The 23,660-nt window shown below is 50.1% G+C and overlaps 1 protein-coding gene across 4 annotated transcripts in view; it reads left to right on the top strand.

Annotated features, from left to right (window-relative positions):
* Positions 1–23,660, top strand: part of MYOCD (myocardin) — a 224,085-nt gene that overhangs the window by 102,987 nt on the left and 97,438 nt on the right. For 3 of the 4 annotated variants that reach the window (XM_057423307.1, XM_057423339.1, XM_057423331.1), the window contains exon 2: positions 18,629–18,858. In XM_057423307.1, coding sequence (XP_057279290.1) covers positions 18,711–18,858 — 148 coding nt within the window. In that variant the 5' untranslated portion in view covers positions 18,629–18,710. Of the gene's footprint in view, positions 1–18,628; positions 18,859–23,660 lie in introns of those variants that run through there. The other variant, XM_057423350.1, reaches the window with a different exon arrangement.

Genomic DNA, 23,660 nt, shown 5'->3' with positions numbered 1-23,660 from the left:
TGCTTTGGGGTGGAACTGCTAAATTCTGGGTGCAGAAGGAGGTAGCAAGCGTGCTTGCTGGTCATTTGGCTTCTGTCTGAAGGGCTGTGGTGAACGAGAAACCACAGTCTGTCCTCAGTGGGATACCCCTGAAGATGCCCATGATGGAGATGGAGCAGGGGGTGTTTTCTGCTTCGGTGACTGATCACAGGCTGGGACAAAGGGGAAGTTCAGAGCAGGGCAGGGTTTGGACTGGTTTAGAGCAGCATGCACAGAGCCCCGTGCTGGTGGTGGGCTCGCTCAGGAGGTGGCACGGTCAGACCTGTGGCTCGTGGCAGGTCTGTTCCAGCAGCAGGATGGGGTTTCTCACAGCCACAAGCAGGATGCAGAACCCTCAGGGAGCGGTTGGTTGGAATTCCCTGCTCCCGCTGCCAGCTCAGGAGGTGGCAGCGTGCTACAGGAATACTGCTGCTCCCTCATGCACTTTACTTGAGTCCAGACTCTTCTTCCATCGGGCTCATACAACTGTGTGGACATCACAGATGGACTGAAGCTGCTTAACTTCTCAGCCAGATAGGTGGAGAGGGGACCTGACATCCTGTCTTCTCGCAGAGTGGCACAGCCCACCTCTGTGCTTCAGCAGACTTGGGGTGTCTCAGTCCTTTTGCATGTTCCCAGCCATCCTGATGTCTCCTGTCTGCTAAAGGCTGCGAGCAGGGAGGCAGAGGCTTTTGCTTCTGGTCCACAGGATGCTGTAAATCTTGGGGAGCTGCTGCTGTGAAGCCCTTCACAGCACCAAGCCTGCTGTCTATTGAGAAAAGCCAATACCCTTCTGTCTGTCAGATGGCACTTAACTGCTGCTGTTATTCTAGATGAGTGAACACTTGTGTTATATTTTCCAATAGCAAAAACTGGGGTCAGCAGGGTGTCTGCTGTTTTAGCCAAATCCAGATGGGGTTTTCCTATAAACAAGTGCACACAGAATATTTATACAGGCGATGGCACCTGACGCCTTAACACTTAGGCCATCCTATTGAGTAGCCACTCATACTATAAGTCACTTCAGTGCATTAAGTAAATATTTTAATATAGCCATGTCACTGTTTATTATATAATGGCGGGGGCCCAAATCTTGCCTAATGCTTGGTTAAAAAGTCAGTTTACACCATCCTTTACAGTGAATCAAAGAATGCATAAACGGGGCTCTTTTGTTACTCAGAGCTCTGTTTACTTTACTTTTCTGTAAACCTTTCGAAACACTTGCTTATAAGAGCTGATAGAACCCAGATTTTCCCCCGGGGCTGAGGTGTTCATGATGTTGGGAAGGTACCGCACCAAGTAATCAATGGAGTTTCCACTGAGCAGCATCAGGCTCACCCCTCACTATCTGTCCCTGGCTTCGGTTTGAAACCAGCTCGTGGTGGCATAAGGACTGCTTGTGTTGGAGGGGGAAGGATGGTGGCTCCTGCACCAGCACAAGTAGCTCTGTCTTGTGGAGACAGACCTGCTAGGAGCAGACAGCAGCAGTGCAGGGGAGCATCTTTGGAAGCAGAGGTGCAGTCTGTATCAGTAAATACAGAAGCTTCTTCAGCTGAAGGACTGCATGATCTGGTGACCACAGGGATGCATTCATATCTTCATTGCCTTCTTTCTTTACACTCTAAATGCAGCACTAGCATCATGCAGTGATTCTCTCTGCAGTGTGATGCTTATATACTTGTGGTCAGGAAGCACGTGCAAATCTTGCCTCAGGCAAGTGATCAGCTTAGAGGAACTCAAGATAGCAAAGACTAGAGACTGCGGACTTCAAAGGTCCATCACAGGTTCTGTCTCAGGATCTGGGATGTTGCACAGAGCATGTGGTGCTCGCAGCCCTGCTCATGGACCTGCTGTCACCCCTGTGTACTCCACTCCTCAGTTCTCTGTGTTTGACCCTAGTTCCTGTTCCAGCAGGGGAGAAACTTGACCTGAGCAGAACATGCATGATTCTTGTGAGGTACTTGGTAGGACAAGAGGAAACGGCCTCAAGCTGCACCAGGGCAGGTTTAGATGGAGCTGAGGAACAATTCCTGCCCCAGAGGGTGCTCAGGCATTGGAACAGGCTGCCCAGGGCAGGGCTGCAGTCACCGTCCCTGCAGGTGTTCACACAGCGTGGGGACGAGGCCTCAGTGCCATGGGTTAGGGGTGGCCTTGACAGTGCTGGGGAGCAGTTGGACTGGATGAGCCTAAATGTCTTTTCCAACCTGGTTGATTCTATGATTGGTTGATTCTACTAACAAGAGTGGTACTTACCAACACAAGAGCATCCTCCAGGGCAGTGCCCACTGATCCTGGTTTGCCCTCCGCTCTTCCTCATACTTCTACCAAGGGCATGAGTCCCAGTACAGCAGACAAAGCCTCTGCAGAGAGGACGTGGGTGAGGCTAGGACATGGGAAAAGTCCATCTGTAACCAGCCTGGCTTTGCCATGAGGTGTCATGCAGACTCTTCCAGAAAAGGATCAGGTTGGACAGAAAGATGCCAGGGACATTTGGGAATGGGTTGTGCCTCATTTTGCGTGCCTCACCAGCTCCCCATATGCTTGGAAGAGCATCCTGCACATGGTACAGTGCTAGTGCTCAGTGTACCTGTGAAAAACAGCTAACTAATGCCAGGGAAGATCTGAAATTACCTGGGGGATTAAACTGGTGGCCTGGCAGCTACTGAGTACTGAGTATACCCTGGTGTCCTCTGCATCCCCCTCTGAACTTGTCCCTGGAGCCCTCAGCTGAGAAGCATCACGTATCCCCACAAAGCTTCATCTGCCCAGGAGTTCATGGGAGCATCAAACCCACCCAAGCCGGGGAGGAAAGGCCTGCAGAATACCAGAAGGATGCAAGATGTTCTCTGCCACTGGGTCAGTCTGAATGGACAAAGAGACCCTGAAAGAGGGGAGAGGACAGAGCCAGTCTGTGGGAGGCAAGGTGCTTGAGGTAGCAAGAAAATGCTTCCTTGGGCTGGTTGTTTCAGTGTGCTGGGCGTGTGTATCCATAGGGAGTCCTTACACTTCTTGCTGGCTGATCCATCCAGCATCTGCTTTTGGTTACTCTGCCAAAACAACAAGTCTGAATGCAATTTTAAAGCATTGGTTCTGGAACTGATATCAATCAGAAAATTACCCCTCTGAGTTTCTAAGGTGACCAATGTCCTTGTTCTCCCCTGTGCTGTAGTACTAATGGCTATAGCACTTAGCACCTCGGCTCCCTGGAATGTGAGAGAAGAGGTTCGGGGTTAACCAGACACAAAGCTTGAGGACACAGGTGGGTCCTTGAGCCCCTTTGGACAGGCAAAAGGATAGGAGAGAGGAGAAGGGCCTCAGCGCTCCTGGTTCAGCACAGGGCAATGAGCCCAGCTCAGTACATGGGCTCTGCTCCTCTCCCCAGGGCTCAGCCTGCCCACAGCATGGACACGTCTTCACATACTCAGGTCCTTCAGCCACCCCCAGAGCAAGCTTTGGGCTCTCAGGGCTCAGTGAGAGAAACATCTTTCTCCAATGCAGAATTTCCAAAGCTTGTGTGTTCAGTGTGATAAAGAGACGTTTTGAAGCCAGGCTGGACAGAGCCTTGGGTGACATGGTCTAGTGTGGGACATCCCTGCCCACGGCAGGGGTTGGAGCTGGGTGATCTTAAGGCTCTTTCTAACCCAAACCAACCTGTGATTCTGTGCTTCAGAGACTGTGCAGACCTATTGTGGGTGGAATAAAGCTCCCAGTCAACTCCTGAATGAGCAGAGCTTTGTAGCCAATACCCAGGGTGAGAAGAACCTACTCTACAACCCCAGCATGTCTGGTGAAGCAGTTGTATGTTTTCATCTGAAAAATAGAATCATAGAATAGTTTGGGTTGGAAAGGACCGTAAGATCATCCGGTTCCAACCCCCCTGCCATGGGCAGGGACACCTCACACTAAACCATGTCACCCAAGGCTCTGTCCAACCTGGCCTTGAACACTGCCAGAGATGGAGTAGGGAAATAGCTCCTGTGTGGGACTTCTGAGGAGTTTTAGGGTGGAGCAGCTCAGCTCCATCCCCCCTTACTGCCCCACTCCCTGTGTACTACTGGGAGAACAGTCCCACCTGCAGCGCCAGGGGCTGGGCGAGGATGAGCTCTCACCCTGCTGCATCCCTCCCCTGCCACGTGTGGATAGCAAGAGTAGTGGAGGGTAAATCCTGGATCTCCTGGGTCTCTGGCCCCTGTAATATACTGTTCTCCATTTCCCCCAGGGCAGCCTTGTTCCACTGGGTAATTGGAAAGTATTTATCTGTGTCATATTAAGAAGCATTGGGATAATTGTGAAATTGGCAGCCCCAGACGCCCTTTGTTTAGACCAGGACATAATTGGGTTAATTTTAGTGTTTTTTTTTAACTTTGCCACAAAAAGGCGGAAATTTAGATTCCATTATTTAGCAAGTAGCTCTGAGGAATGTCCCTTGGCAGCAGGGACGTGCGGTGGGGCCACAGGGCTTCTCACAGCCTTGGAGCATTCACTGTGCTGGGCGCATTGAGTCTCAGCCAGGCCTCAAGAGCCTTTACCACAGATCTCCATCCTTTCCTGAGCCATGTGTGTTTCTCCTCCCTGCCTGTGCTGCACTGTGCCACAAACCAGAGTTGATAGACAGTCACTAAAGCATGTTCACATGTGAAGACAGAGAGCATAAGAATGGCTCTACTGGGGGTCAAAAGACAGGCCAGTCTAGTCGAGTGTCTGGTCTCCAACCTCGTGGACATGGCTAGAGGAGATCACTGATTCTTAAGGCCCCATCTCACTTTGAGTTTGTTTTCTAACAGAACTCTGTGTTTGATATCTCGTGGTAATGTATTGTGATCATTCATATATCCCTGAATGTATCAAAGTGCCTTTTGAACCCTTCCAACCCTCGGGCATGTTCAGCATCCTGCAGCCGAGTTCCACAGTGTATGAAATGGGAGAGAAAAATCCTGCTTTTGTCTTTTTTAAACCTGATGCTTGAGCACATCACTGATCCTTCCTAGTTCCTGAAAAAACAACCACTTCCTATTGATGCTGTTTGGGCCACTCCTGACCGGGCAGTCGTCCAGCCTGAGGTCTCCTGCTTCAGTCCTCATCTTCCAAGCAAAGAGTTCCAGCCCATTTCACCTCTCTCTAGGTCATCCCTCTTGCTCTTCTCTGTGGATTGTTTTCCCCATAGATATTACTTTGCATTTACCTTTTTATCCCTCAGCCACTCAGTATCAGGATATCCTTGTACAGCTTTCCATGTCCCATTTCTTTTTCATGGCACTGAGTAATTGGACATTACAAGGAAAATTCCTCTCTTTATCTAGATCATTGTGTTGACCAGCATGAGCCCTAGCACTTCTTACCTTTTTCCTCCATTAAAACAAGCCTCTGGGTTGCTCATTATTCCTAAACACTCATATTCTATAAAAGCTCTTCAACAGCATTTAGTGAGAAGAGTTGTTAGAAATGTCCTGGCAATCCAAGATCACTCCAGTCACCTTTATCCAGGTACCTTCAAATAAGTAGCTTTAGCAGAGCCATTTGGATGGGTTGCCTGTACCATGTACCTTCTGACTCTTCATTACTCTTCCACCAGCACATCCAGCGGTGGTGCCAGGGTCTGAGCTTTGAGCCACCTGTTCTGGTACTCCTCTACCTTACTGAACCAGATTACACCTACTGTGGTTCTGGTGCTGAGGACCCATTTGTCTGTGGTTAGGGAAGGCTTAAATCTGTCCATGTGAGCTGTGGCTTGGGAATGGGGATCCACTGATGTAATACTATTGCCTCAGGAGAAGCCATCAATACCCTGACCTTTTCTAGGGTATTTGACAGGAGTAGGGAGATGTCCTTTCTCATCCCTAGACACCACTTCCCAAGGATCTTACTTGCCAGGACACAGACAAAACCATCAATGGAGACACTTCACTGCGTCTTGTCTTGTAGCTATGTTTGTGTCCTTTCCAAGCCAGACTCAGCTCCTCCATAAAGTTCTATTACAACTGGAATCTGGATTCTTCATGGAAATACTGGGCATGTGTCCTCGCATAAGTGTGGGATAATTATTATTTTCTTTTTCTGGCATCGATGTTATCCATGGTGAAAGAATTCTGTAATTCCTGTGCAGCTTTACTGATCCTTTCCCACACAGGCAGGGAACTGATTTCTCAGGTGTTCCAGGGAGCTGTGGGTCATGGTCACTGAAATAAGAGGGACCAGTGATGAGACTGGCGACTGGACCTGGAGTTCCAGGTAATGCCAAGCCTTGCCTCTTACAATAACCCCACCTGTCCTTACCTAAACATGGCCCTTTTTGGGCACAGGCCTCGTGTTTTCAGTCTGGGTGATTTTGCAGATAAATTTAGACTGGAGGACATATTAAAATTTCTAGCCAGTAGAAGAATGACGTTCTTGAGCAGCCTTCCAAACCGGAAAGTAGGGGCAAGGAGCCGATGTTGTTTCTAGATGGAGCTCGATAAGTTAATGGAAGGGATTTTATGACATGACAGGAATGATCCTAGAGTGAAAAATGAAGTCATGGGATAATGGCCTTGAATGTTTTACTTGCTAGTATCTCTGGAAGACTGCTAAAAAGAGAGGGCTTCTTCAGTTCTTGATATTCTTCATTGCGTGATGGTTTATTATCCTCTTGCTACAGAGCTTTAACTAGTTGTCTGAAGGAACCACAAGTTTTCTTTCACCCTGATGCAGCCTTGGCTTTTGGGATGCAGAAAGCAGCTTGATTGCTTTCATAGTACTTTGGCTAGAGGTGGGATCTGGAGCTGGTGCACTGCTTCTCTAGTGTCAGAGCACTCCTGTGTGCCTGTGTGAAGTACCTTGCTCACAGTAATGTATTGGGATGGGAGCCACACAGCGTTTTGCCCTCAGCTGGGCTGTTGGATCCATGCGTGGCTTTTCACCTTCTTTCATGTGATGAAGGAGCTTCACTTTTACAAGTCCTACGGGTGCAGGGAGAATGGGTAGATCTTTGGCTACCTTGGTCACTGGGACCATTGTAGAGGATCAGACCTAAAGATGGATGGTGACCCCTAGTTCTGCCTTCTATCAAGAAATGAGTGAATCATTAATATCCTATGATGTCTTTCTTGTAGATCCAGGTATTTCCTGCAGGACACAGTGTATGTCCTTTCTTACCCCCATGAACGGTTCAGCTGCTCACTCTAAAGGGAAAAGCTGCTATGGGACAGTGACTGAGTGGGTGACCCACCTCAGGATGCTCTCAAGCTTGGGACCATCATGCACTTATCTTCATTCAGTGGAGACCTGTGTCTCCATGGGATACATCTCTTGCTTGAGGAGAGTTCCCATTTGTAAAAGCTGTTTACCAAGCTAGAGAGGGACTGAAAGGGGTTTCACCCTTGTTAATCTTGGGCTGGCTCTGACAACAGGGCCTGGTCCTTTGGGCCACACAGCACTGAGGAAGTCCAGCAGGAGACTGAAGAATGTCTCAGGCTTGGCTGCACTAGATCTAGCAACAAGGAAGTAAAGGGTCCTTGAAACCTACAGAAGAAAGAGTTGGAGCAGAGCCCTTTGCACAAGCCCTGTGGTCACTTCCAGCTTGTGGCAGCCCCCCTCATGGTTTCCAGTCACAGTGTCTGTGATCTGAAAGTTCACAGACTGCCCTGGAGACCTCTGCAGGGCTCAGCACCAGAAGACAGGCTATGCACCAGAACCCCTTTGTGGGGTTACGGTTAGAAGCTCTTACTGGGCAGCTCTGTTAATTCATGCAGCGACAGCAGCTTGCACAGGACGCACCCTGAAGCCCAGATGATTCAGTTGGATAGACCAGGGCCTGGCTGCCCTCTGGGCAGCAGACAGACACTGCTCCAGCTGCTGCCTGTGCCAACACTTGAGGGCACGAGAGAGAGGTCTGGACAAATGTGCCCTGTATTTTGACTAGGCTTGGAGCAAGGGGATGACAAGGTCTACAGAGGTCAGCGGATGCCCTGTGTTTCCTGCCTGTGCTGGCTGAATGGCTGAAGAAGGCAGAGAGGCTTTAGGTCACCAAGCCGAAACGTGGAGTTGGACATGACCCCTGCCACCAGATGGGTACTTACTTAGCGCTCAGACCCAGAGCCGTGGGGCTAGAGAGGCAATGCACAGGGCATGACGCACTCAGTGCACATGCCCACCCCAGTCTGGCTCAGGTTGGTCCCTGCTGCAGCGGGAACACACCCCTTGGACACGAGTCCTCTGCCAGCAGTCTGGGACCTTTCCCAAAGCCCTGCCAGGTCAGCCTGTGGCCTTTCCCACCCACTGAAAGCTCCCTCTGCCAACTCCGGCTGGCGAGGCCCCCGTGCCGGGCAGAGGGACCAGCGAGCTGGCTCTGCCTTCAGCTGCACTCCCGTTTGAGAGCTGCCTTCGTCGCTTCATTAACAGTGTTTGTCACTGTGGGGTTTGTTGCTTCCCCTCCTTCTGGCCTCTAGCAAAGAGGCATGGCTCCAGTCTGCGCTCATTTTCCATTTCAGATCTCTGCCATGTTTTCTTTCTTTCAGAGAGATTGTGTTTATTACATTTCTAAAACGTAACAAAATGAGAGAGACAAAGATCAGACATAACCGCAAATGCCGCAGCGTTAGGGAACAGTCAGACGATGCAGCGATAACCAAAGACATTCAAATGACCTTCCATGAGACAAGACAGTGCTTGCTTGCAGAAATGTGGGGAGGAGGCTGCTGGTAGGGGTGCAAGTGTCACCCGGAGAGCCTGTCGGAGGTGGCTGATCACAGCTGGACCTCCCTGGTGGCTGCAGAAGAACCTGAGCTGGGAGCTGGGCTCCACTGCCTATTAGGAGATGGGCTGGAGTGGGGAGACCCTGGGATGTGGGCACATTGCACAAACCCAGTGCAAAGTGCATCCACACTGTGTAATGTCATGTGAGGAGGACAAGCAGACCCAGGTCTGAGACAGAAGCTGCTCAGCACTGAGCTAGGGAACTACATGGGCTGAGGAACCTCAGCTAGTGTCTTGTTTTGGTGCTGCAGGGCCAGCCTTGCAATAGGCAGAGCCACTTTTCTGGTGGAAGACTCCGGCTGCTGAGTCCAGGACAGCTTTCCATGACAGTAGGGTTTTTTTCCTGAATGCAATGCAATGCTATGAGAAAACTCAACCTGGATGCTGTGGACAGTTGTGCCCAAGAGCTCAGGGAGCTCAGAGTAGGACAGGCAAGCCTGCTGTAGGGTCTGGCCTCAGGAACCCTCCACACTTAGCTGAAATGAGAAACCTGCCCATCATGTAGCTGTCAGAGCCATGACTTAGTAGGAAGCAGTGTCAGTGTTAATGGCAACAGTGGTGCTGGTAGTATTAAATACCAGCGGGCACTTCCAGAGGCCAGGAATTCTCCTATTTCACTGAAAAGTTGAAAAACATGAAATTTGGTTGGGGCTGTATTTAAACCCAATTCTGAAACCAATGTATGCCAGAGAGGGACTCTTCACCAGTGACTGTAGCAATAGAAGAATGGGCAATGGATTCAAACTGAAACAGGGGAGATTTAGATTAAATATAAGGCAGAAGCTCTTCCCTGTGAGGGTGCTGAGGCGCTGGCACAGGGTGCCCAGAGAAGCTGTGGCTGCCCCATCCCTGGCAGTGTTCAAGGCCAGGTTGGACACAGGGGCTTGGAGCAAGCTGCTCTAGTGGAAGGTGTCCCTGCCCGTGGCAGGGGTTGGAGCTGGAGGAGCTTTAAGGTCCCTTCAACCCAAAGCATTCTAGGGTTCTATGTTGTTTCCTTTGAACCAGTTTGTCCTTACTAAACAGTCCAGGTGTCACAAGCAGAAACGGCTCATTGCTAAATGTTCATAAATAAAATCAAATAGAATCCCAGACTGGTTTTGGTTGAAGGGACCTTAAAGCTCATCCAGTCCCAACCCCCTGCCACGGGCTGCCGTCAAATCAAATAGCAGTTTAGAAACAAATGCTGCTGCTGCCAAAGCCCTCATCCTTCCCATGTCCTCAGCCCACCAAGGCTGCCGGGAATGGGTGTGCAGCACCCTGCATCCAGTGTCCCAGCAGTATGTGGTGTGATCCAAGCACCACCAGCCCCAGCATATAGGGCTCATGAGTCAGACCTGGACAATTCACAAGATTAGCCTAAAAGCAGTTTTGCAAACAGAGCACGCAGCAAGAACAAATTTGAGGTTGATATCTGCTTTTTGAGCCTTTTCAGCATAGTTAGAACATTACCGCTTATTTTAAGATTTTGAAGTTTATTTTAAGATTACTTTAAAATCTACAAACATGGCCCAGATTCATAAGGAGGTGTTTTATCTAACTCAGAACTATTTGCATGTGTTGTCCAGTAACATTATAGTAGTGTTTTTAATGGACTGTTTTGCCAGGAAATAGCCGCAGACGCATGAGCAGGGCTAAGAACTGGTGGCGAATGCTAGGTAGCACGTGAAGTGCAATCCTTAAGGACTTCTGATGTCAAGCCAAATGCAGGAACCACAACCACAGCTGACAAAGTGCTTGTAGCAGAGGGCAGTAGTACAGCAGCCTGAGTAATGAGGGCTAGTAGCCCCTGTGCCTGGCCCTGGGCTAGCCCATGGTCAGAGCAGAGGCTGTGGATGACTGTGTAGGTCCCAGCCCTACTTCCCTATCCACTGTACCCTGGTCTTCTGGGTGTTTGTGTCTCTTTCTCAGCATGGAAAGAGGTTGTAAATGGAAGAGCAGGCTGGCTTTAGTGGCACGGGGCTTGCTCACAGGAGCCAGGGATCAGCACAAGGCACTAGAGGATAGTGCTGGAGTCTCCACAGGGGTTGTGTCATGTGGCATTAGGCATAAGTCTGCAGGAATGCCAAAGCACCAGCCCTAGGTCTGCCATCCACACCTTCAGTACAACCATGACCAGACCTGAATAAGGTCTGTACCAGAACAGGAGTTTGGAGGGCTCAGGCTGCCCCATGTCAGCAGGAAGATGCATCCTCTGTCTTCAATAGCCACAAGTGAAATCTTACTCCTGCGGCTCCTGCAGCCTGCTGCCCAGGCAGACTCTGCTCCCCTTCTCAAAGCTTTCATTCTTTCTGCCTGTGAGGATGACTCTGTTTCCCCCCCTTTCCCTTGGAGCGTTTACTCTGTGTCTGGAGCACAGTACCATGTCCCAGCATTATCACCACCATCCATCCCTTACACCGCCATCCATCACTCACACTGCGATGGGTCCTGTTAGCAGCATGCTGGCTGCAGGGACATCTTTCCCTGGACAGTGCCAGGAACTGGGGCTGCCTCTGTGCCAATACAGAGCCTGTGCAGAGGAGCTGTACAAGGAGGCATCAAAACTTGAGGGCAATGTGAGCAAACACATTGCCCTGTCTTCTTTTGCAAGTTGCTGTGAATGAAGAGACTCTGCGCAAGAGTGGGACTGAGGGTTGAACACCCTGGACATGGTACAGCGTGGCCACTGTCTCAGCTAATCCTTCTTGTGAGTCCATCACAGAGGCGCTTTCTATAGCCAGTGGCAAGAAATGGGTGCTTTAGGGAGCAGATCATCTCACCTGCTCTTAAGCTCACAGACAGGCAGTAGAAATTCCTCTTTCACCCCGGTGAATGCAGAGGGAGCTGAGAGTGCCAGGCTCTAGTGCCTGCACTTGCAGGGTGACGTGGTCAGATGGATGCCAACCAGAGGGAGCTCTGAGAGCTGCACCAGGTTGTGGACCTGAGACATGCTGTTCTCAAGGCCCTGCGTGTTTACTGGAGGCTGTGGAGCTCTGGGTCTGATCAGGCAGCTGGCAGTGAGCACCAAGCTGGATCCTGCACAGATGTCAGCTAAGATCTTGTATAGCACAGGCCTGCTCCCAGGTCCCCTGAGAAAACTCAGAGTTTAGCCAGGGTTTCAGCCAGGTACCTTTTGGAAGGTTAATACTGACCTGGCACTTCCCTATTAATCAGTCCTGCAGAAGCAGCAGGCAGACATGGAACAAGAGAAGAGCTTTGCCATTGCCTCTTCCGTGCAGTTCATCACTCACAAGTGTCCCCACAGGCCCAGCCCAGGTCCCATCCACGCTGCATGCTCTGCCAAGCATCCCAACACATCCATGTTCATGAGCTACTTCCTAGCAAGGGAAGGAGATAGCATTAGTGTCAGTTTTGCACACTGCAAACGGGAGGATAAAGAAGGCTGACAGCTCTTTGGGTGTCCTAGTGGTGTCCCTGATACATCCTAATGCCATTGGATGTGTCAGGGGGACACCTTCTGCCACCGTGTTAGACTCCACATCACTGTGCCTTTTCAGGCACAAGGAGTCCTTGTCCTGGGAAGGGCCCTTGGGTGCCAGCAGGTGAGCTGTGGACATGGATGCACAAGCAGGGAATCAGTTCTTGAGGAATTTCATAGAATCATAGGATAGTTTGGGTTGGAAGGGACCTCCAAAGCTCATCTGGTTCAACCCCCTGCAGTGAGCAGGGACATCTTCAAGTAGATGAGGTTGCAGGTTCAGAATCTGCACCAGTGAATCTGATCACTGAGAGCCTACACCAACAAGATCAGTTATTTCACAGTGTACAATTTGTCAGTCTGATTTTGTGCCAGACATCTTCAGCCTACTTAGAGGACTGTCAGAGAGGTGGAACTTAGGAGGATCTGGGGCCACAACTGGTTTCCTGTTCTCCACTGCCTCTGATACTTTTCACCAGCTAAAGCTTCATTCTGTGAAAAATGAAGGAGAAATTACTCCTTTTCAAGGCAGGGGAGGGGCAGGGCTGATGCCAAAACTGAGATGCTCCCTTGAGAACAGCAGTGCCTATATCCCATTGCCTTCCCCAGGCTGAAGGCCTGGGTGAAGATAGCTGCCACTTCCCATCACTGTGCTCTTTGCTGCTGTCTCAGGCCCCATGGCCTGTGGGCAGCTTGGAGCAGCTATCAGTGCTGGCAATGTGGAGGCTGGAAAGCAGATACGATCCTAAACCCCCTGGGGGTGCAAACAGCTGGCAAACCTTGCTGAGCGTGAGGATCACAATGTGACCAAACACTGGGCAAGTTTGCCTTGAGTGAAGATTTCATGGCCTCGTGTTTGCACAGCTCTGTTCACTGCGCCTTGGCAGAGGGGATGCACAAGGAGCTGCGTGGAAGAACTTGTCCGTGAAGGGGGTATCCAGGCTTGGGGCAGGCTTCCTTGCTTTGTTTTCCACTTAGTGGGGAAGTCCCCTGGGTTTTCCAGGAGCTCCTCCTGAGCTGCAGCTTGCGTGGAGGCTGCAGTGGGGACCAGGTCACTTCTCTGGGCCATGGGAGGAATGTGCGGAGCTGTGGGAAACAGCCTGTAGGCTCCATGCTGCTGCTCCAGCGCTGTCACAGGATGGGGCTTTCTGCATCCCTGGAGGCACGAGGGAGTTCAGAGAAGGGAACCATCCGTGGGGACATCATCTGCAAGGGAAACAATGAGATAAGAGCAGTGGTGCGTTTCCTGGCAGCTCCAGGATGGTCCCAGAGGAGCAAAGGTCTCTTCTTGTTCTGGGTGTAGGGGCAAGAGCTGTCTTCTGCCTTGCCAAGCATGCATGGCTCTAAAGGAGGACCAGGCAAGATTCCCACTGGAGGAATACATAGCAAGGTTTGATCAGCATTTGCAGCAAGACAGTACAAATGTCCACGGGACACACAGGAATCCAGAGCTACTTTTACTGTCTGAGCACTGTAAACATCAGCTAAAACACACAAAGTCCATGTTCAGTGAGATGGGTTTATCAGCAACATTCCTGCAAGCAGAAGTCCAGGAATACAAACACACCACAACAAACACGTGAAGAATTTGATAAGGCTGGTCTGCATCTCTGAACATCTCTCTCCTGGTTTTTCTCTTTGGGAATTCGAAGTTTTATGGTGGGTCACGATTGCTTAAGAGGACCTGCACATGCATTAGAGCTAAAAGTCTTTACTTCCACTTCAACCTCTAAGAGAGCAAACAGGAAAGCAGGGGAGGATTTAGATGGATCCAGTATGTGAGGAAGCGTAAGCTATGCTCATTCCCACCTCAGTGCATGCAGGAGGTGGCACAGGGGAAAAGGTGAGAAGGTGGAAAGTGAAGGTTAGTTTATGGGTCCGTGCTGGGCAGGGAACAACCGTGCGGACCATCAAAGCTGCATCTCAGTAACCCAAGCAGGAGCCAGCCCTGTGCCAGTGTCGCTCATTAAGACGTTCCAGTGAGACACTTCTAAAGGAAGACATTTGCATAGCAGCAGACTGCATTTTGAGGTGTTGTGCCTAATCCTATGCAGGCTACAGGCAGCAGCCAGGTGCCTAAACATTGGTGTCCCAAGCCTGTAGAGATGCCTTATGTCCAGCTGCCGTAGGCTCTGCATCCTGTCTGTCAGGCAAGCAGGGGTGTCTTAGATGGTGCTGGAGGCCTCTGCTCAGACACTGGGATCAAGCCTGGATCCCTGCATGCTTCAAGTGACAGAGAGGCTTTCCATCTCCTTTCTGTCTTGTCCTTTTGGGTTGCTCAGGTGTACCTGCAGAGCAGCCATGGTGCTGAGCAGAGGAAGAAGTGTCTGTCCCTATGTTAGATGCCAGGCCAGGGCTCAGAAAGGGTCTTGTTTTGCTCCAGGGAGCAGCAGATCCTATTTCTGGTGCACACCTTGGCACGGTGCTCACTCCTAGCTCGCTCCTGGAAAGCCAGCAAGAAGCTTGATCCACGTATTTGCTTGACACGGGGAGACCTGGGGTATGGAAGTGAACTGGTGCAACCTGGACAGGGAACTGTTCAGTTTAGGAATTTTCCAGACAAACCACTTCCTGGTTGGAAGCTGAGCTGCTGAAGCCAAAACTGTTTCTCAGGGGGATAAGGTTTTTTCCCCAATTCTTAAAATAATTTTTTGGTTTCTATGGTTTAGTTCATTTTTCTAAGAAGCAGTTAAAAAATGAAGAATTTTAGAATTATCCAGTGGGAAATGATGAGTGACCTGTTACCCTCCCCCCTGCTTTATTTTGCAATATCTCCCTATCTCCGTTCGGGATCAGGAGAAATTATAAAAAATCCTGGGAAGTTTTGCTGTGGGAAAACATCTCCCTCGGAGCTGTGACAAACTCGGAGCATCCTGCAGAGCCCCCAGTGCCATGCGTGTGGGTGCACGGTGTGCAGGAGCGATGCCTCCACCTCTGCAAAGCCTGAGCAGCACCAAGCACCCAGCCTGAATGAGGGCAGGGATGGCTCCGGGCTGCCCGATGATGCTCGGTGGTTGCTGTATTGGGCTGGGGGCTGCCGGGTGGCAGAGGGACACAGTCAGGGCTCAGCACTGAGGCAGAGCTGGTCTTGCCAAGCTGCCCCCATGCAGGGCTGTCCCCTGCATGAGTTACCCTGGCTGCATGGTGCGGAACGCTCAAGTCCAAAGGGAGATCGAGGCACCTTCATCCATGCTCCAGGTCCACGGCACTCCCCAGGGATGTGCCTGCGCTGCGCTCCTGTTTCCAAACCGTGTAGAAACGTTCATGGCCGAGCTGTGCCTGGGCAGAGCAGGACCTCCCGGGCCCGCACAATCCTCAGTCTACATCTCCCCCAGCAGGACAGACACAAAACCGAGCCTGGTGCGTGCGGGCACTGCACGGGCTGCCCAGGAGATGGGGGAGCAGGGTAAGGGGAGAAGGGCGGCTTGCCTGGGCACGCTGCTCCCTCCTGCAGCAGCAGGGATGGAGGGAAGGGAAGGCAGCACCCAGAGGGGTCAGTCTGCAGGCAGGGCCAATGCAATCCGCCTGTGTCACAGCAGGCACCAGGGACAGAGTGTGTGACAGCTCCAGGGGAATGCATGAACGCCTACACTGCTGTGACCCAAAGGGTGATATGTGAGATGGTGCCATGACCTGGCCATACCCACCTGGCCAGTGAGGAGATGAGTCCATCCAGCCTGGCCCACATCCCAGGGAAAGCATATCCTCATCCGTGCTACAGTGCTCTCTGAACAGAAAGCAAGGAGGCTTGTAAACCAGGCATCTGCTCCGGAGGATCTCCAGTGTCTTACAAGGAAGTACACATGAGCCACCATGGCAGTCCAGCTTTATGAATTTGATATTTATAGTCAGAGAGAGATGGGAAATGGCCTGTACTGTGTATAGCCTTGCAATTTATGTGCTGGCAGCAGTGCTTGATGGGAGATGTTCTCCGAGGCTCAGAAGTGCGCTTAAGCTTTGTAAATAGTTGAGGCTGAAGTGAGTGAACAATGTGGGGTGTTTTGAGGCCAAATCTGACTTCAGGAAAAAAAGCCCCACCATTGAGCCGTTGGTGCTTGAGTGTGTGGTGGCTGCCTGTGTCTCAGGATGCCTGGCTCAGGCACCCCGGTGCACTCACTGCAAATAAAAGCATTGCATATGCCCTGAGTGCAAGAAGATTGTACCCAGAGCCTGTAAGAAGCCTTCCTGAGAGCCTCCTGCCTCTGCTGGTGGTCTCGCAGCTTCGGCACTGGCTGGCTCAGGCTCTCGATTTGTCAAAAGCATTAATAATCATAATCCATATAAAACTGTCATATTGGTTCAACATGTACGTCACCAAAGGCCTGACTCATTTATCAAAGATTTAGTGTTCAGTTGAACAAAGTCTCATTTTTGTAAGCAGATGCAGTTTGCTGGATTGTCCTGTCATCACCCGCTGTTTCCACTGCAAAGATACATCATATCAGCAACTTCTAAACGTTCAAAACATGTACGTTTTAAAATAGCAATGTAAACACTTGTTGCATGTTCCACGTTAGTCACAAGTTAAATAGAGAGCTGAGGGGCTGCTTGTGCCAAAGTGGGTCTGCGGCCCTACAGCCACTAGTGGTGGATGTGCAGTGGGTCAGTTGCCCATCGCAGTGGGGCACATGCATGGCACAGCAGTCACAGCACTAGAAAAAGACCATGAGCTGCTAAAACGCTTGAGCAGAGATGGGAACTGAGACTGCCAGTTCAAAGATGCAGCACATCACACACCCAAAGATGCAGCACATCACATACCCAAAGATGCAGCACATCACATACCCAAAGATGCAGCACATCACATACCCAAAGATGCAGCACATCACACACCCAAAGATGCAGCACATCACACAGCCCTGGCTGTTTCCATGTGTAGTGACAGCATGTCAGACTTTGGTAGGGATACCTGAACACAGATGAGGAAAGGGATGTAAAGGCAGTGGATATAAAGGATGGAGAAAGCAGTGATGGGAAGCATGTGGGAGAAAGGAGGGTCTGGTGGGTAAGGACTTGGCTTGGATCAAGAGTGGGTTTGCATTTGTTTCAGAGCCCAGACAGCAAGGTTGGGTATGGGCACAGGCTGCCTGAGGTGATGCACATGGGGGCAGTTTGGTGTTCCACCTCCAAAGTGATAAAGGGACACAAGCATTTTGGGACCTTCTCCCTTTCCACCTCATGGACACCCTACACGGAACCTCCCAGCAACAAAACCCAGTGTGAAGAGGATGGAGTATGTCACCTGCAGCCAGTGGGACACAGCCATGGGGCAGGTGGGGGCAGACAGTGAGATGGATGAGAAAGAAGCTGGCAAAATCCCTGCAAGTGCAGGGTAGGAAGAGGCCTGTGGGACAGTCCTGGCACACACAGCGTGGAGGAGATGGTATCGTATACAATGCACTATTCTTACTTCCTTATACAGTAAATTGGTAACTTTTTTGTATTAAATCAGATTTTATCACTGAATCAATCTTGCACTTTTCTATTCTTGCTCTCTACAAATGACCTTTTTTAGCTCTCCTCGGCTCTTTCTTGATGGGACTCATTAGGAGCTGGTGCTGATTCTTACAGGCATTCACTTTCACTTAGCATCTGGAGCTTTGTTTTAGACAACATGATGTTGAAACGGTCCTTGCAGCTTTCTTCTGCTGTGCTCAGTATCAGCAGCTCCTCCTGGCTCACGTGCATGCATCCCACAAATACATTTGGCGTGAGCTAAATCCTTCCTGTGCCTGTTTCTGGTGAGTTATGAGCGTCAGCAAGGCAAGCATCTCCTTGCCCACATAGATGTAGAAGCACAACTTGAATTTGCAGAATTTCCTGAGACTTTCCCTGATGTATTTTGACCATAAACCCCACATAAACTTCAGAGCAGAACAAACAACTCCTCCCATCCTTTGAAAACTCACACAATTCTTTACGTAATCTGGCTGAGTTCTTCATAAAGGCTTTAACTCTACCATGTGTGCTAGGGACAGGTTGGATGTCAATGGACAGTTTTTGCAGGGCATTTGTACACTTCCTGCTGTAAAAGCTAGCTGAGGTTTGCTATTTGGTGTTTGCTGTCTGTATCATGTAATTCTGTGTTGTGTGGAATCTGGATCTAACCTATTCTGTGTTGTGTGGAATTATTTCCATCACCCCGTTTTCTCAGCAGACCAGAGCTTTATATAAAGGAAGATTGACCTCATTTGTAGACCTGTTCTGTATTTCTAACAGTTGAATCTCTTTCTCATCATCAGCAGCAAAGTAGGCAAGGATGCAGACCCAACAGACAAGGAGAGCAGAACCAAGCAGGCAATAGGGAACCCTAAATTCTTCCTCTCCAGTGTGTCCAATGCAGAAGAACAGATGGAGTAATGGCTCCTCTGCTGTTTGATTGTTTCATAAATGCCAGTCTTTGTCCACAGTTCTATGAACTGGTTGGGAACTTCATCCTTACCTGCTCCTCTTCTCTTCCAGAGGTGACTTTGGGGTGTGCTTCTCTACCTGATCATCTGAAGTGGAGCAGCAGGAATCTGGACCATTCCCTTCAGGCACGGTGATGAATGGTGCGGTCAAACAGGATCGCTCCGACCACAGAAGCGCGCCGAGCGGGAATGAAGAAGAAAAGACACCCAAGGAAAAGGCTGGCAGCGAAGTGAGAGATGGCCCCAAGCTCCAGGCACCACCCTTCGCAGAGCGGAAGAACGGTAAGTGCCTCACCGCACGGCGTCACGAGCGGGGAGCTGAGGCTGGATAAATGCTGGTGGAGCATCTCTCACACGTGCTGTTTGTGGCTCACCATGGTTTTGGTGGGTGGTGCTTTTGATGGTGTTTCTGGTGGCAACATTGAAGTTAAGATGGAAGTGGCTCCTCAGCTCAGTATCTCCGGGTCAGACTTGAAGCAGTTGCTGTGTTATATACCAAGTGTTTGGTATAATTGTGGCTGCACTGTGGATTTCAAGGTCTTAGGAAAAGGCTGGTGCTTGGACCCCAGGGAATTTGTATGGGATTAGGGTGATGTGAAGTTGCTCTGTGGAGAAGGAATGGAAAAGGCATTTTGTTTGCAAAGGCACAGATAGACATGTTCTGCCCTCACAGAGAACTGGATGCTTCAGATAACCTTGCCTTTAGCAAAACTGCTTCAGATCAATGTAACAGAGGCCAGAATTTTGCTAAAGGCAAGGGTCATTTGTATTTCCTTGGTCATGGGTCCAGCAGCTAGTCTTGCTGGCAGGTGTCGATCTGAGTTTCAGTGGAGATCTGTTGGTAGAAAGCTGATGGACAGAAAACCCCACAATTCAGCGTGTGCAGAGCATGCTCAGGCTGAGGAGCTGTTTGCTGTTTCTTTCAGACAACTGCATAATATACGAAATGAAGCAAATTCCTTTTGTGCATGCTAAGGCTTTCAACATTAAGTCCTCAAAATATCATGCAATGTGAAAGTGCAGTTCCAAGGCACTATTTTCGCTTTGTGTCTTTCATTGTTTGCATTATTGTACAGAACCCAATTTTTCTCAATCACTATAAATCACAAATAATCCAAATGATGTCATCATGGCAATGTACTGGTGTCAGACTGGAGTAACACAGCAGAGAACCAGGCCCAGCATCTGCCCATAGTCAGACTTAGTCACACCACTGAGGGCACTTGTTTTTTACAGTCTCAGCTGTCAAAGTGTACCTAAGATCATATGATAACAATGAGAAAGACAACACGAACTTGTAAAGGGGCAAGACTGGTGATGTTCAAAGAAATCACATTTTCTCTGCAGCTTTCCCATCCTTGTTTTATTTTGCATCCATTTCCCCCCATGTTTTTTACTATGAGAAGGCAGAGAAAGCAGTATCTCCTGTGCCCATAGGCAAAAGCTGACCAGCAGCCATGCAGATACTGACTGCACTGAGCCCTGCAGCGCTGCCAGCATCTGCCTTGCAGCCGACCCTGTGTCAGGCGGGTGTCCCACAGGACACGGCTCCATCCCCGGAACCCCTCTGCCCTGGATCTCTAACTGAGAAGAGCCCCCCCACAGTCTGGGCACCCCTCCAGCCCTTTGCTCTCCTGTTGCTGCTTTTCCCTTTCCTTTGCACATTGAGACAGCGCCGAGGCTCTGCTCTTCCTCCCGGTCCCCAGCTGGGAACAGCCGGCTCCCTTCATCTCACATCATCACGGGAGCTGGCAAGCCCACCAAGTGTCACACGTGTCCTGTGGCACCTGGGCTTGCCTTTGATGTCGGCTTCCCTGGTGTGACAGCTCCCGCAGGGCTCGTGGAGCAGCCTGAGGAGCGCCCAGACTGCGATTGAGGAGGGGGGGATCATCTGCGGGACACAACAGTCACCTCCCTTTGACCGCAGGACACTGCAGAGCCCTGAAGCAGGATCGTCCCTGCCCAGGTCCCTTCCTGTCCCATTCCGTGCCAGTTTTTGGGTGGTCACAGCAGGGACCTTCTACCCCATCAAGTCACCGCAGGGTGGAAAGTCAGTAGCTGGGATTGCCATGGGGAAAACCCAGGATGCCAGTGTCTCATATCCCCATGAAGGGGGTCCTACCCATCCCCATGAAGAGCACCTCTACTGCTGTATTCACCACTCCCACCCTCATCCCACAGATACATGGGGATGTATCCACCATAAAATCATAGGAGCATAGAATGAGTTAAGCTGGAAAGGAATTTAAAGCTCATCCAGTTCCAACCCCTGTCATGGGCAGGGACACCTTTCACTAGAGCAGGTTGCTCCAAGCCCTGTCCAGCCTGGCCTTGAACACTGCCAGAGCACAGCTCCTCAGAGACGACTTGCTCCTGCCCAAGTCTGAACTTTCAAACTGCAGTCTTTATCTGACTTAACTTTGATTTAATAAAAACAGTCTAGCTTGAATATTTTTAAATAGGAAAAGAGCCTTTTAACTCTAGTATTATTCAAAAAATGGCTGAGGGGATTTTGTTTAAATTTGTAAAAATAAATCACCTTTGAGCAAGCAGAAAGCTCTTTCAGCAGGACCTACAAAAACCTGGGACTGGATGCATAGATCCAGGAGAACAGAGACTGGTACCTCTGCCACAAGCAGGAATCCTGATTTCTGCCTGGCCAGTTGCAGCCCCAGCCCCTGGCCCTTTCCTGCCCCTGCACTCTCAGGCTGCCCTTCCAACATGACTGTGCCCAGCCCCTCATCCCATGCTGCAGATATGCTCATCTGCTCAACTGACATCTCTTCCTCCTGAGTTCTGGTCCACACTGTGAACCACTGGTCTCAGAACTGAGAACCACTGTGCTCTCAGTGCAGACTGTGAACTGTGAACTGTGGTCTCGGAAAGGCCTAAGGCAAGCGTGGCTGTGAGTCTTCTTAGAGTCACCACTGATGCTGGCTTTAGAGCTGAGATCTGCTTGAGCCCACCCCACCACCACCACCACCTCCCAAGGGTGCTGCAGCCTTCATCCCAGGAATGAGGGACAGTGTCTGCACTGCACAGTGACCCGGAGTCCCATTGTGCAGCTGCCAAAGCTCATCATGCCCAGATCCAGAGATGCATCTTACATGCATCCTTCACATCCTAAGCCTCAGTTAGCCACAGGCTCAGGGCTCTCTGACCCCCTATCTGGGGCTACAAAAGGGTTTCCAGGGCAACCCCTCTACATAGGGCACAATCACTGGGCAGAGGAAAACAAATATAATCTTTTTAACACCTCATGTCTGAGTAATAAACTGAGTTGCCTGCTGGTTCCTGGCAGTGCCTTAAGCATTGTTAGGATACATAAACTGCTTTTCCCTTCCATCTGAAACCCTCCCAGATGTTGACACCAGGCCCAGTAGTTGTGCTCTGAGCACCAATGCTCCTAAGATCATTTTCTTCAGCTGGTAACTGCTTCCATCCTATTGTATCCCACCCCACTCCATCCCATCCCATCCCATCCCACTCCAGCCTGTCCAGTCCATGCTGCACACCTGCACTTCATCTGTGGCAGCTGTGCCTGGGAACATCTGTACAGCATTTTCCTTGTCTTCTGTGGTTTGCATCAATTCTGCTCATTCCCTTCATGACCAAAAACGATGATTTCTCTGCACACCTTCCCAGCAGCGGGGAAGGCACTGAGGATGCAGGCTCTGCGCATGGACTTTGGCCATCGATCTCTTGCAGGGCCTGTTTGGCCAGATGGATTTCAGAAAGAACTTTCTGGTAACACTTGCAATCATGAGAAAAGGAGGCAGAGGACCGGCAGGAGCTACTTACCATAGAGCAGCTCCTCTGAAACTGTCTCACACGTGCGCTCAATGTGTGAGGGGTTAGGCATCCTCTGGTACAGTACAGACATGGCAAAGTCCCCGGCTAAGAGCTACTGTCCCTTGTTCCCTGCACTAGGACACTGAGAGTGAGATGTATTTCACTGACAGAGTTATCAAAGTGTGAGACATCCTGTCTGATCTCAGGAGGTTTCTCTGCCTCAGAAACCCTGTTCAGGGTGGGCTCAGTTCCCTCTGGAGCGTCCCATTTCTCTCCAGTGACTATCAGAGTTTTGATGACCAGCTCTGACCAAGACAGCTTTTAGAGAAGAGATTCATTTTAGCCATGTCCCCATATAGGCATCTCCAGGTTTGGGTGGCCAAGCTGCCGCTGTGGGTGATGGATCCATTCCTCAGGCGTGTGGCCAGAGGCCACTGGCAGGCTCCTGAAGTTACGGAGAGCTGATGAGTTCCCCTTGTGCCTGCTTCGGTTCAGCAGCACGTTTGGTAGCTGCTCCTAATGCTTCCACACAGGTTTCCCACTGCTCATCCTGGAAAATAATGTCATGAAACTCTTCTGTTTATTTGTGTAGTGAAATAGACCTGAGCACAGCTCCTTCAGCCCCCTGCAACAAAGGGGAGGATTTGCAAGTGCCCATCTGGTTTGTGTTTAATGTAATGTGCAGAAAGGTTGCACATTTCCAGGACCCTTGTTCATAAGTAGTAGGTTGTACAACAGTTTATTACACAAATGGAGCTTTATATTGCTGGGCTTTGTTGAGCTGCCAGTTGGGATAAAAAAAAACCCTAACGTGCTTCATAGGTCTATCAAGGAAAATTAGACAGCATTAAATTCTGCTCAAACTATCAGCCCTTGGCAAGCGGGTAATCAAATCCAGAAAGGCTGGTGGGAGGTCAAGGCTTTCTTGCTCTTGGTGTATCTGAATCAATAACTACTATGAAAGGCATGTAAGTAAAACAAACCAAAAAGAGAGGTGTCTTGACCTAGAAGTCATCACGATATCATGGTAGTCCAAAAGAGACAAGATACCTACAGTTTTGGGGGAGAAACCCTCACAGTCTCCGCTCAGTTCTTGTGGGGAGCATGTGTTTCAGTTTAAATATATATTGAAATGGTTATTGAATTACTATCTAGTCCCAGGCAAAATCTAGCCCTTGTTCCACATAGCCAGGTAAGAGGTGTATCTGCAGGAAGATTTTCCAAATTACCTTTGGATCCAAATCAAATAAATCCTGCAAATGTTGTATTGAACCCAGGTGACATCTAATCCG

The sequence above is a fragment of the Pezoporus wallicus genome, unplaced genomic scaffold (genome assembly GCF_028554395.1).
Source record: "Pezoporus wallicus isolate ANWC-B61680 ecotype Strahan unplaced genomic scaffold, APGP_CSIRO_Pwel_v1 contig_8723, whole genome shotgun sequence".
NCBI lineage: Eukaryota > Metazoa > Chordata > Aves > Psittaciformes > Psittacidae > Pezoporus > Pezoporus wallicus.
Note: the sequence above shows the minus strand (reverse complement) of the source record. Positions and strands in the feature narration are given on the sequence as shown.